Below are 13,505 nucleotides of genomic sequence, written 5' to 3' on the forward strand. Positions count from 1 at the left end.
GACAGCCAGTAGACACATAAAGAGATGCTGTCCAGTCAAAACAAACATCAGACACATGAAGAATTCTCAACAGGAAAAAACAAATGGTGTATTTTTCCACTGATACTGTTTTTTTTCATTTTGTTTTTTCCACTTTCAGCTCACCTCACCCCAACTTAAAAGAAAACACACAAGGATTTACACACACACTTCACCCTACACCCCCCTGGCTATTTCCCTCCCTGCCACACTCGTCGTCCCCTCCCACTCTCTGACAGTTAACTGTATAAATATCCCACTCTCAGCATTGCTGGGATTCAGACACTAACCAGGGATACTCAGGTGGGAAGAGACCAGCTAAAGAAAGACAAAATATAAAGCAAGTGGAGACACTCTCAACTGAAGAGAGGAGGATAAACAGTTCCCAGAAAATTTCCCCAAACCAGAAGATCATCTGCTCAGTGTGACTCTCCAGAATGTGGCTCCAGGTGTCTTTCCTCTGTCTGTCCTGTCTAACTCTGCCCAGCCAGAGCCAGGTCCAAGACCGAGCCTCCCTCCGCCGCTCCAATGACAACGCCGGGCGCTGCCACTACACCTTCACTGTGGCCAGTCCAGAGGAGTCCAGCTGCTCTGGAGGCGGCATGAAACCAGAGATGGATGGAGTCTTGTCCCGACTCACCCTGCTGGAGGCTTTAGTCAGCCGTCTGATAGCAGGAGTGGATGGAGGTGCAGGGACTGGGTTGAGGGCAAGCGGTGGAGAAGAAGGTCTCCAGGAAGCGTACTCCCAGGTAACGAGGGAAAGAAATCAGCTGCAGCAGGACAAGGAGCGTCTGAACGGGCAGGTCCAGGAGCTGCAGAGGAGGCTGGCTGAGCTGGGTCGGGAGGCAGAGAGCCTCAGGCAGAAACCCTGCCAGCAGACACACACCTCGGGGGGGAGTCAGCGTGAAAACAGACCTGCCAGTGGTATGTACATCAGTGCGGGGAAAACACACAAATCAGAATGTGAACGTTGACTTGCATGCACAAACAAGCTTAACAATTAAATATTCACTGGGGCATTCAACAAGGTGGGAAAACAAATATGTTCTGCTACTCTTCTAAGCTTTTTTTTCTAATAAATGTATTTGTGGTTGAGTACAGCTCTGAAAAGTGTTCTGGGGCAACAGGTCAGGGTGCAGTTAGCAGGCCCAGGTTGGGTAAGGGGATTGGAATTTACAACACTGACTCTTCTTTATGGCTTTGTCACTCATGCGTGTCTGTTTATGTGCATGTGATCATTTTCAGGAGAGCAACGGCACGGTTATAAGGTGAACCTGCTGTGCACTCATGCAAATAAATTAGACACTTAGACTTTGATGTTGTCTGTGTGATGAGTTTAACTGTAGATTAATACTAATATATATAAACTGATATTTCTTTCTTATGCTCTACTCAACATTCATCCCCGGTCTGTAGTTTTTTGTAATATTTTGCTTTTTTACACACATTTCTCCTTCCCTCCATCTCTCCCAGATCCTGCATATGATGTTGGGAATGGTGCGTACCAGGAGATGAAGGCTGAGGTTACAGAGGTTCCAGCATCCCGCCTCCTTCCTGAAGGAAATCACAACTTTACAGGTACAAGTGTATCCGCCTAGTGGTGGGGTGTCTCATCGCAGTCATTGTGAACATAAGATGTCTGCCTTCTCTTGAATATAATGTAACTAGACTGCACTTGGTGACTCCCGCCAAAAAATAAATGAATAAAATAAGTAAAAACTTTGTAAATCCCTACAGCAATGTCTCTTTCCAGCAGGGGTGCACCATCAGGAGAGGCAAACCAGGCAAATGTTGGAAAAGGGGCTTCTGATGGCCACACTCGCAAATTTTGCACTGATACCTAAAATTAAACCTCCTATAAAGGCACTTTACAGTGCGGTCCAAAAAAACCTAAGTGGGGCCTATATGTACTTTTGATTTTGGGGTAAACCGTCCCTTTAATTCTCTTTTTTTCCCTCCAGGCTGTGGAGAGCTGCAGTCGGTGGGAGATCCTGTGCTGCACAGGAAGGCTGACACTATCACAGGGAAGTATGGAGTGTGGCTGCAGGATCCGGAGCCTCAGGGCCATCATTACTCAAATAAGACTGTTTGGCGTATCGACACGGTTGGTAAAGATGTCCGTCAGCTCTTTGCATACGAAGACATGAATCAGTTATCCCAAGGCTTCCCTATGAAGGTCCTGGTCCTGCCAGAGCCTATGGAGAGCACAGGGGCAACCATGTACCACGGCTCGCTTTACTACCAGCGTAAACGTAGCCGCACCCTGATCCGTTACGACCTGACCTCTGAGAGCCTGGCATCCCGCCGGGAGCTGCCTCACGCCGGCTTCCACGGCCAGCACCCTTACTCATGGGGCGGCTACACCGACATTGACCTGGCAGCAGATGAACAGGGCCTATGGGCCATCTACAGCACAAGCAAGGCGAAGGGTGCAATTGTGATTTCCCAACTGGACCCAGAGAGCCTGGAGGTGAAGAAGAGCTGGGAGACCAACATCAGGAAGAACACAGTGGCCAACGCTTTCATGGTGTGTGGACGCCTGTACACGGTGGCCAGCTACACCGCACCCAACACCACCATCAACTATGTGTTTGACACAGCCACCAGCGAGGGGCGGGCTGTCGCTGTGCCCTTCAAGAACAAGTACCGTTACAACAGCATGGTGGACTACAACCACGCTCAGAGGAAGCTGTTCGCTTGGGACAACTTCCACATGGTCACCTATGACATCAGGCTGGGCAGAGCGAGCCAAGGCAGCAGCTAAAGAGGAGACATGCTGCCGTTTACAGGACTGTACTGATATGAGAGCAAGTGAATGAGATAAAATATAGTAATAGTTTGCATTGTACTAATGTTGCGTCATATTTTTTTCTTATTACTATTGTGAATAAGATGTCTTATGGCAACAGAAATGTAGTCATGAAACAGACTATTCCTTTGAAACCTGAGCATATTGGCTTCATATCTTTCAAAGACACAGAACAAAGTTACAAGGTAAGAATTACGAGAAAATGACTTAAATTTAGCACCAAAAAAACTCAGACTGAAAAAAAGGATTTACAAAAAGAGGTTAATAAGATAAAATTGTTAATATAATAATTATTATTATTATTGCTATTTTTAATCATTATTATAATTAGTATAAATATGGTTTTCTGAACAATTTCCCTTAAGATAATCGAAAGAAAAATATAACTTTTAATAACAATCCCCACTCTCTCTTTTTAAAAATAATTTTCTGGAGGTTTTCTTGTCAACTTTTCTTGATCTCTTGCAGTTTGTGGGGCATTTCCTGCCAACTTGTTTATTGCTTTTTTAGCCATGTTAAAACTTTTTTTTTAATCAAACCAATTTGCTCATGGTTCAAAGTTTAAATGCACGTGAAAGGCTTCTAAATGCAGCACAACAAAACTGCTGCCGTTCCAGTTTTCCAAGGGTTAATGTTGCTATGACAGAGCCCTTTATGATCTCAGTGGTTATTTCAAACAGTAATGTACCGGATGTATTTTTGTGTTCAGTTTAATAATGTTTATGTTATTTAAGTTCTCAATAAAAAGAATACAAACTTGCTTGTGTCATACTTTCCCATTTTACTTCAAAACTATTAAAAAAAAAAAAAGACTTAGATGTTCTTTAAGGAGCCAATTAATCACCATAGCAACAGACATCTGGCGGATTGGAGGTTATCAACAGTCAGCCAAACATAATGTATATGTGACCGAAAGTACAGTATGTGGATTGTTATTGTTTGTTTTGGTGGTTTTAGCTGAGGCTAGTGAGCCTTGCTAAAGGGATACTCAGCCAGCTTTCTATCTAAACCATGTGGTTAGTATGTGTAAATGAACTGCGGTAAACTTCTCCCTTTCTTACCAGTGGCCAGGTGTCCCTGCTGCTCATCTCTCAGCTCAAATCCGCTGCCGTCTTTGTGCTTGTGCTCGGCTGCTACTCGAGATACCGATCGTACTTCCGCATTTTCGTATTCCCGCCAACACAGAAACAAAGAGTACATAGTGACCAAGAGAAGGATCCGCCTCCATCTCTCTCAGTCTCTCAAACTCAGATCAAGCAGTAAAACTAGGCAGTAATAATCAAATATAAACCAAGATTCTGTTACTGTTTTGCATAATTATCATGTAAAATGTCCTCAGAAACATATTGTATTGCATTATTTTGGCTACCATATGAGAATATGTGAACAAGAAGTGGGCGCCATACTGCTTTCTGTATAGTAAAAACGGAAGCAGAAAATTCTGAGGTCAAACTGTAAAACTAGGCTGTGCTGATTTAATATAAAGCAAGATTCTGTTACTGGGTTGCCTATTTCTTACAAAGAAATGCTTTCAGAAACACATTTTAGCTTATCGTTTGACTGTAATTTGAGTTAGGTTTATTATCAGCCCATCACCCACCAGAAGGAGGCCAGGAGTGTGTTGTGCATTCTGGTAGTTGCCGGTTTTCTACCTTTTGAGGAAAAGTAAATGCCACAGCCATTTTTTTCTGTTTTCTAGAACAAGTTTCAAGAGTATTTGTCTCTTGCATCTGCATTGACATAAAGAGACCATCTTTTCAGCAATGAAATACTTCTTTAAATGCAATAATTTAGGCTGTGTGAAAGTTGCTAGCTTTGGTTTGCACACCTTTCATTGTTATGCAATATTTCTTCAGCATGTTTGAAATTTCACCCACATTTAACTACTAAAGTAGTTGGTAAGCCTGTGTTAATTTAGTTTGCTGGAGTTTATATAGAGTGCTGCAGGGATGCCAGTTTTTTTGTTGGCCCGTTACCCACCTGGAAGTTATCACTCTGGTTCCCTTGACAAAAAGCTTTTGGATTTTGGATTACTGCAGAAAATAAACCCTGTGATGAAAAAAAAGTTAATGACACTAACATGTTTTGTTCAGCATGATAATCATCACAAATCAAGACCATTTCTTTGGATTTTCTGAGTCTTAGTGCTATTGCCAGAAGTAAAAAGCTAATGTTAGTCTATAAAAGTCTATAACATCACAGTACCATGACTTTATCGTCGCCACCACAATGAGGCTATTTTGCTTCTGTCATGCACTGGCAAAAATATTCTACTTGTTTGATATTGCAATATAAAGGCAAAGAAAAATCATCACCACACATTTGCACAGTTCAGCTTAGATATTGCAGCGGTATGTTAAAGATAGTGGCAGTATAAAAACACTGTAAGAGGAGATGGATGTACTATAACGGCTGTTAGGAGACTCAGCAGCAGCTGATGGAAACTTGGGTGAGTGTGAGTTGACTTCCCCCCACCAGTGTTCATATGCATACAGTAAACCCACTGTGGATTGTTTTGGCTCAATACAAAACCACATACCTCTTATGAGACATTGCCACCACACACTGAGATGAAATTCTCACTTTACCAGGAAGCAGTGTGCTAGTGTCATTTACATACGGTAGTGTAACCTTTTACACTCACCCACAAGCTTACTCAACGTGAAGGTAACATCTTTTTATTACAAAAAAAGACTTTAATTGAATTCAGCTTTGGTTTCAGCATTGTAAAGTTATATCCATGCATTATCATCATGTGCAAACAATATGCATATGCATCTTCACAGGAAATACTACAACCTTCAGTGACTACCCGAGCCATCCATTTCAAAATGTCCTCTTCATTCTTTTGAAACAAACACAATTATACATAAAAACAGATATAGATAAACAAAATATAAGCGTACCAAAGACATTTGTATATAATCCAATAAACAAATGCAACAGCAGGAAATTTCTGTATTAAACACACTCATGCTACACATCTCCCCCACATATAGGCTGACACTTCCCTAATGTTTCCAATCTGCCATCCAGAGTCCACTATAAGCCCTGTTGAGTCTCTCTGCCAGTCGCAGGAGCAGCAGGTCCTGCAGGCAGTCCCAGTTCACCCACAGCCTTTCCACCAGACTGTATTGGCAGTATCCCATAGCCAAGCCAAAACTCACATCTGTCACATAGTGTCTGGCGAGCAGCAGCTGGGACAGGCTCACCAGAGCGGCCCAACCCAGTACTAGGACCCGCATGGAGGCTGTGTCCACCAGCTGGGCAAGGAGGAAGCGGGCACACATGGCAGCCCGTGTGGCGTGGCCTGAGGGGAAGCAGTAGCGCTCCACGAAGAAGCTGGAGAGGATGTCAGAGCGGTTCTGGGCGGGCCTGCGACGTCTGACAAGAGTCTTCACTGCTCTGACCAACAACAGGTCCAACAACAAAGCTGTGGAAAGAGAGAGACAACTGATTTTTTCAGTATTTTGTAATTATGTTGTATTTACAAGAAAAGGTCTCATAGTTATGAAAAAAGTTAAGTCTGTACTTATTAATTGTTGCTAACCAGTCTGGTGGCCAAAAGAAAATGTTGACATTGTACATTCAACTACAAATATGTTCCATTTGCACATACTGTATGTATCATATAAATGTTTCGACACAGGTTTCAACAAATTTGTGACCAGTATTTGAGAGAAATAAGCTTTCTGTGTGCATAAAATACTCTTACATTCCAACTCATGTCAAATGAGATGGAAAAAAAGTGCTGTGTTTATATGTTTTATTCAGTGTGTGTGACTTTGGTTATGAGTACTGCAACAAATGTAAATGGCGACAATAACACACTGATTTAATTATCTAAGTACTCTCCTGTGGAAATAATTAAATGAGTCATCTGAGCTCATTAATTTCTCATATCTCAGCCCCCGTATTTCCAGAGCACAGTGGCATCCTTCCTATAGGCTATTATGTTCCAAAAATAGCTCCAGCATTTCACCACAACACAATACAGTAGGCTTTAACAACACAGGACTTATTCTCAAAGCTGTCAGTCAACATATAAAATCTTCGCATGCAAATAAAGCACCAACCATGTCACGTGCGTATCTCTCAGTGGCCACAGGTGCTATCAGCTGTGGCTCAAAGGAGAAAACTTTCCATGACTGAGCTGATGCTGTTTGTCTCTCGGTCACGGGGGCGCACCAACAGTCTACTGATGCATTATTTTACACTTGGGCGGACTGATGCGGCTTTGGCCTGTTATGTTGTGCTATTTCAATAGCAATTAAAATTATTCCCATAAAAAAACACGTCTGGAGACCAAAGGGTTCACTTTGGAGTTGCCACAATTTTGCGTAATAACGCATCGGCTTTCCGCGCAGCTTAGGTGGTGATAAATATGAAAGTGCGTAATAAGCGGGTACATCAATGATAGCAGGTTGATACATTAGTCTATGTTTTTCATATAAGACTGCTGCGTTCATGAAAAGAGATTTTTCAACGACAAAAAGACGTCTTTAAAGACTATAAACGTCCAAACGGACGTGCCAAATGCAAGGCAATGTAAGTGAAATACAAGTGAAAATGTTGGAAATGTTCTAATAATGCTAACTTTATTCATATAGCATCTTTAAAGGAGTTTGTAAAGTGCTCTGACAACCAAAGCAAAGCAGAGGCCAGAAACCCCAGAGGCAATACATCAATAGAAGCCAGACAATAATGCCGGACAAATGCCAAGAATTAAGGGTAAAATTACACAAGAGATTAGAGGCAGAAACATGTAATAAAATGTTATACCCTAAACGTGCATACTAAATAAATAAATGATACTTTTTTGGTCATGGGTGGTTGTTTTAAGAAGCAGAATAATGCATAAAATGAATTCATAACCGGAAAGCAAAAATACAAACAGTCTATAGCCCTACTGGAGTCGTCCTTGATAACTAAAATTTAGGAAAACTGACACTTACCCAAAGCCAGATTCAGCATGATCTCCTGCTCCTCCTCACTCTCTCCCCGGAGTATAGTGTACACGGTGCCGACGAGCCACGGGATGACATGTCCAGAAAACTCCAGCAGCCGCACCAGGGGCCGTATGCTGCCCCACGGAGACTCCTCACAGGCGCACACCCCGAGCCGTTTGGACAGCCACAGATCTATCGCCAGCAGAAACCGAAACGTTATTGTGATCATCGGCTGGCTCAGACTGACGGAAAAGTCTTCAGGTGGCCCTCCGGAGGAAAAGTAAGAGCAGCTGGAGCCCCGGCGGCGGACATGGCACTCAGAAGATGCCCGGTTTCCACACCCGACTCCACGGCAGCTATTCCGTCTAGACGGAGGTGAGGACATTTTGGTTTGACAAAGTGAACTCACTAATGTATCCGCCCTTCTTTATCGACCACCTGTGTTCAGTCTACACTGTAATCCTGCTGCGCTCAGACGCAAAACATCCCGCAAACTGGAGAGAGCGGATACAGGTTAAAACCTGACCAGTTCAGAACTGGACTGCTGTGGTCACGTGGTAATATTATCCTCCCAATTCACATGTAATTAAACCAGCATGGAGTTTTAAATGTATGGTTTCTTTTTTGAAGTGTAACTTCTCAACCATAGGCAATAACAAGGACGTAGATTTCGTTTCAACAATAGAGGGGACACTAACTAATAAACTGGGAGTTGTGACATAAATTATTTTATTTAATGGGGGGCACATATCATACAAACCCCATAAATAAATAAATACTGAATTAATAATTAAATAAAATTGTTGACTATTACTACTATTTAGTTTGCAATGTGGATATAGGTGGTGTTGTGGCACCCCAGCAGAAGCCATTGCTTACTGCTATGGGTACAATCAATGACAAACACTACTGACTGTCTATCTTAAAAAGTGGAAAACTAGAATGTAAGGAGGGAGTTTAGTAGTTTGACTTATTGTATTTCACAGTACCATAATTATCTACATCTCCTGCAACCCAACCTCTGAGGGCGGTCTGGGGGAACCCCCCCCTCCGGAGAATTTATTTTTAAACTTTATCAGCAAAACTGACCATTCTAAAGCATTTTGAAACAAAACTCTTAGACCAGGGGTTCTCACAGTTTTGATGGCTGAGTGCCATTTTAGAGAGCCAGCATATGATTAACAGCCACATGGGAAAAGTGCCAATACTGATTTTTTTTAACATGTTTTCATGACATACTATCATTTTTTCAAGAAATATCACAGTTGACACTGATATAGCCCATGTACCATTCATATTACACTCTAGTTTTCCACTTTTTAATACATTTGAAGGTAATTAATCAGTGAGACAGTAAAGTTTTTGACATTGCAGCTGTTGAGCAACAGCTTCTGCTAGGGTATGGCAACACCACCAGGACAAACCAAATGCAGAACTGCACCATAGGGCAATTTGTTACTTTTATTTATGGTCAAGATTACATTTGCTAAAGATTATTTTGGGCAGCCGTATATGGTTGTAGAAGATGATTATGGCCCTGCTTTACATACAAATGCACTGCTTCTATAAATGTTAAAATGTTGATTTTATGATAAATTGCTCATTTATGAGCATATTCTATTAGAAAAGTTTTTTAGTGCTGCACTTTAAATTTAACTTTAAATTGTATAAACCCTATGCTGAGTTTTGATTTTCGTTGTGCTTACCAGTAGTTTGTCCAATCATCAGATTCTAGCTAAGAATATTAATTGCGCTGCTGATTTTGCTCTGATATACTAAAAAAATTACCACAGAAGAGTAGCATACTTAGAATTTAGTCTAATATCTAACCTAAATATATCTCAGATTTTATTTTGGTTACCGTACTTCCTACACGTATGCAGAAATGCAAAAAACAAACAAAAAAGGGATTCAAATTGCACATTTTTTCTGGCCCTCATAAAGTGCCCCCACCCCCTCACTTTTCAAACTTACGCCCCTGGGAAACCGGGCTGCCAACGTGCATAAACAGTTCGGCTCTGTTATATGCTGTCCTGTGCAGTTCATGCTTTTTCAACAGAGTAGCCCACAGAAAGGGAAGTTTCCGCCTCCTCTTTTTCTCATTTGTCATCAGAGCCGCTGCTGAACAGACGCAACACCTCCACTGAACATGCCGGGACTGCTGCTCGGAGATGTATTTCCTGATTTCGAGGCAGAGACCACCGATGGCAAAATTAATTTCCACGAATTTCTCGGTGAATCGTAAGTAGGCTTCTTGATTATAGTTATTTTATTTTTTTTGGTTATTGATTTGTAGGCTTATCTCAAATTCAGTTAACAGGAGAGAAAGAGGGAGAGAGAGTAGGTAGAGTGAGGTTGCATCTGGTTCCTGTTACTGCTTTCTGACTTCTGCTTTAGGCCTTTGACTAGGATTTTCTGTAGCATCCAAACTTAAATCTATGATACATGTCATGTTGTGGACAATTTTATATAACAAACTAAGTTGTTTATGACCCCATTATGTGGCTCATGGTCAAATGGTGAGACGATTCAAGTCAACGCATCAGTAAGAAGACCAGACAACCTAAAGGCCAATCCTAATTCACAATTCATGATTGGTGCACAATCTCAGTGCTGACCTCATTAAAAAAAACTCCCCTCTGCTGTCATTTCTGACTCATTTAAGTGACATAGACATCACATCCTGTCAGTTTGGTGCATCACTTATTGTGCAACCAAACAAAAAACAGCAATAGTAACCTTAATATTAGAATTTTAAGCATCATGAGGCAAAAATGAGTCAGATTGAAACCTGTTTATAAAACCTCAGGCTAAATCACAGAATTGCTGACCCACACATGCACCTGACACAAACTCACTGGTCTCTTTTTTCATTTCCAGATGGGGGATCCTGTTCTCCCATCCCAGGGACTACACCCCAGTGTGCACCACAGAGCTAGGTCGAGTTGCCAGACTGAGCGGTGAGTTCAGTAAACGCGGCATCAAACTGATCGCCCTGTCCATCGACTGCCTGGAGGATCACCACGGCTGGACCAAGGTGTGCTAGTGTTGGAGGAATGTTCAGGACATCAAAGTTTTGATTTCCCAGCTGGTATAAGCGCTATGTAGTGAGCTCTACGAGTCAGACACATTTAATCTATTCTAATTTTGCACAGGAATTAGACAAGTTACACATTTGTTTTCACAGTTCAATGGCTACTTTGTGTCGCAGGCGCTAACTACACGCTGAAGTACAGCTGTGTTGATGCTGTTTAAACTATGGTTATATATACGGTTATGTATAACATACATCTATATCTGAAAAAAATGTGTTAAACCAGTGTTAACATGGACATCTTGATGTCTTGTGACCTACAAATTCCCAATGTTTACGAGGAGAGCAGAAGGTTCTGAATGTGGAATATCACAATCTTAACAACGGTTAGGAGAAACAGATCAGAATTTAGTAAGTAAGAGGTAGAGAAAAGACTACTGTGAGCAGCAAAATTTTCCTCCAGGTACTTAATCTGGACTGCATAAGATGCAGTTAAAGTTGTAAATTCCGCTTGGAAATAGTAGGGGTGAAAAATTGTCTGTTTCCACAATAAAGTAAAAGAAACAGTTATGGATTGTTCAAACTAGTATGGCGCCTAATGCATTTTATCACCCACAATACTGTTCTTTATTATATATATATATATATATACAGTATATATCAGTGTAGCATTGATTTGGTAGAAATAACTGACAAAGGGCTTGTGTCTCTGTACTAACCAGGACATAGTGGCATACAACTGTGAGGAGTCTGCTTGCTGCACGCTGCCCTTTCCCATCATAGCGGACAGTAAACGGGATCTGGCAGTGGCCCTGGGCATGCTGGACCCAGATGAGAAAGACAAAGATGGCCTGCCGCTCACTGCCCGCTGTGTAAGAGTTCATAATCGAAGTCTGATTTCCCTATTTTATCGCATCAAGGTTAATTATTATTCTATGTTCAAGAGAGTAGATATTATCTGGCTCCATCTCTCTGCCTGTGTGCAGGTGTTTATTATTGGTCCAGACAAAAGGCTGAGGCTGTCACTCCTCTACCCCGCCACCACCGGACGCAACTTTGACGAGATTCTACGAGTGGTGGACTCGCTCCAGCTCACAGCAGGGAAACGAGTGGCCACACCTGCCGACTGGAGGGTATGTCAACACCTTTGAAAGTGACCTCAGTTTGTGCCAATCAGTCCAGCAGCTGACGACAGAGATAATAGAAACAAGGAAGTGACCTGCTGCTATGCAGAATAACCTTGTTTCTCTTCTCTCTTTCAGCCTGGAGACTGTGTGATGGTCCCTCCCAGCATGTCTGAAGAGGAGGCCGCCTCTTTGTTCCCAGCTGGCGTCTACACCAAAGACCTGCCCTCTGGCAAGAAGTACCTGCGCTACACACCCCATCAATAAGCACCAACAGACAACACTGTTCAACACTCACTTGTGTCACAGCGGCTCTCGAACATGGACCTTAAGGACTCTGAGTACTGCTAGTTTCTGTCATAAACAAGTCACAGCACATTCCAGTTGTGACTAAATGGATGGAGTAAAAACCAGTGCCTTCAGGAATATGTAGGACTTTTCTAAATATTACAACACTCCAAAAATAAAAGCTGCAGTATTTTACCTACTTTTCTAAAGGAGGGTTGTTTTTGGAGAGGTACGGGGTGATATGGGCGAAAAAGTTTACAAAAGCACGAACATCCACGCAATATGTACTAGGCACTGGCCAGAAGAACATGTGAAAAGTAGTAAAAAAAGAGTCTGCGTACTAGAAAATCCTTCCATGAACATATAATTAAAGGTCCAGTGTGTAGATTTTGGGGTCGTCTCTTGGCAGATATGCGATTTAGTATTAATAACTATTTTTTTATTAGTTTAAAATCACCTGAAAATAAGAATTGTTGGGTTTTTGTTTCTTCACTTTGATTTCTATATTTGAAGTGGGTCCCCAGAACAGACAACCCAAACAATGGCTCCAGACAGGGCTGTTTGTGTTTTTGCACCAGCCACCTTAGTTTTTCTACATGCTGGGCACATGGGAGAAGTTCCAGTTCTGCAACCTCACCCCTAGACGCCACTAAATCCTACACAGTTAACCTTTAATTACTACCAAGTGACGATTATTATGTATACAACAATTATTAAAGGCAGTATTGCAAAAGAAGTTTTTATTTTGCAAGTGATACTAAGGGGTCAATAAATGAACAGTTAGCATCTACTGCTAACTCACCTAGCACCACTAAGTTAGCTGACGTTACTGCAAAACCCTCTCGTCTGTGAGTAGACGCATGCTGCCTTTTGCGCAGTGATGTGGTTGACAGGTTTACTTTGGTAGAGAGAAAATTGTTCCTACATGAAACTGTTTACAACAAGTTCTGAGGATTTCCTTTAGTAACTGGGTCATGATTTCTGGTTTGTTGAGGTTTTCAAATGTATTTTTTTGGCAATTTGAACACCACAAGCCAAGTGCCATCTAGTTCCATTATACAGGGCAGAAGGCAGAAATCTTTATGGCCCATATCTCCAACACTCGGCAACTCACATCAAAACAATCCAGATTGATTAACAGCACTACAGGTAAGAGGAAAGACATGTATTTTTGATTTGGGGGTGAACTGACCCTTTAAACAGTTAGTTACAGACTGTTTAGTACATGTAGAATTATCTACTCTTACTTAACCGATTTCTAGAACTTGCAGTGGTTTTGGCAG

At 41.8% G+C, this 13,505-nt stretch overlaps 3 protein-coding genes across 3 annotated transcripts; 2 read left to right on the forward strand and 1 right to left on the reverse strand.

The window, feature by feature from the left end:
• The first annotated feature begins 45 nt into the window (after window positions 1–45).
• Window positions 46–3,587, forward strand: LOC121951920 (myocilin-like). The gene is made up of 3 exons (XM_042498414.2): window positions 46–942; window positions 1,492–1,596; window positions 1,980–3,587. Exons 1-3 carry the CDS (start codon window positions 456–458, stop codon window positions 2,780–2,782), a joined length of 1,395 nt encoding a protein of 464 aa, XP_042354348.2. The 5' UTR covers window positions 46–455; the 3' UTR covers window positions 2,783–3,587.
• A 1,902-nt stretch (window positions 3,588–5,489) lies between these two features.
• LOC121951909 (polyisoprenoid diphosphate/phosphate phosphohydrolase PLPP6-like) lies at window positions 5,490–9,565 on the reverse strand. Its single transcript, XM_042498401.2, has 2 exons — window positions 7,783–9,565; window positions 5,490–6,260 (listed from the first exon to the last, which is right to left on the reverse strand). Exons 1-2 carry the CDS (start codon window positions 8,159–8,161, stop codon window positions 5,839–5,841), a joined length of 801 nt encoding a protein of 266 aa, XP_042354335.2. The 5' UTR covers window positions 8,162–9,565; the 3' UTR covers window positions 5,490–5,838.
• A 220-nt stretch (window positions 9,566–9,785) lies between these two features.
• On the forward strand, window positions 9,786–12,431 carry LOC121951742 (peroxiredoxin-6-like). Its single transcript, XM_042498196.2, has 5 exons — window positions 9,786–10,017; window positions 10,657–10,813; window positions 11,533–11,682; window positions 11,797–11,943; window positions 12,073–12,431. The coding sequence occupies exons 1-5, from the start codon at window positions 9,926–9,928 to the stop codon at window positions 12,199–12,201; spliced, it is 675 nt and encodes a 224-aa protein (XP_042354130.1). The 5' UTR covers window positions 9,786–9,925; the 3' UTR covers window positions 12,202–12,431.
• The last annotated feature ends 1,074 nt before the right edge of the window (window positions 12,432–13,505 follow it).

The sequence above is a fragment of the Plectropomus leopardus genome, chromosome 12 (assembly GCF_026936395.1).
Source record: "Plectropomus leopardus strain MGB_pleo_1.0 chromosome 12, ASM2693639v1, whole genome shotgun sequence".
NCBI classification, from domain to species: Eukaryota; Metazoa; Chordata; class Actinopteri; order Perciformes; family Serranidae; genus Plectropomus; species Plectropomus leopardus.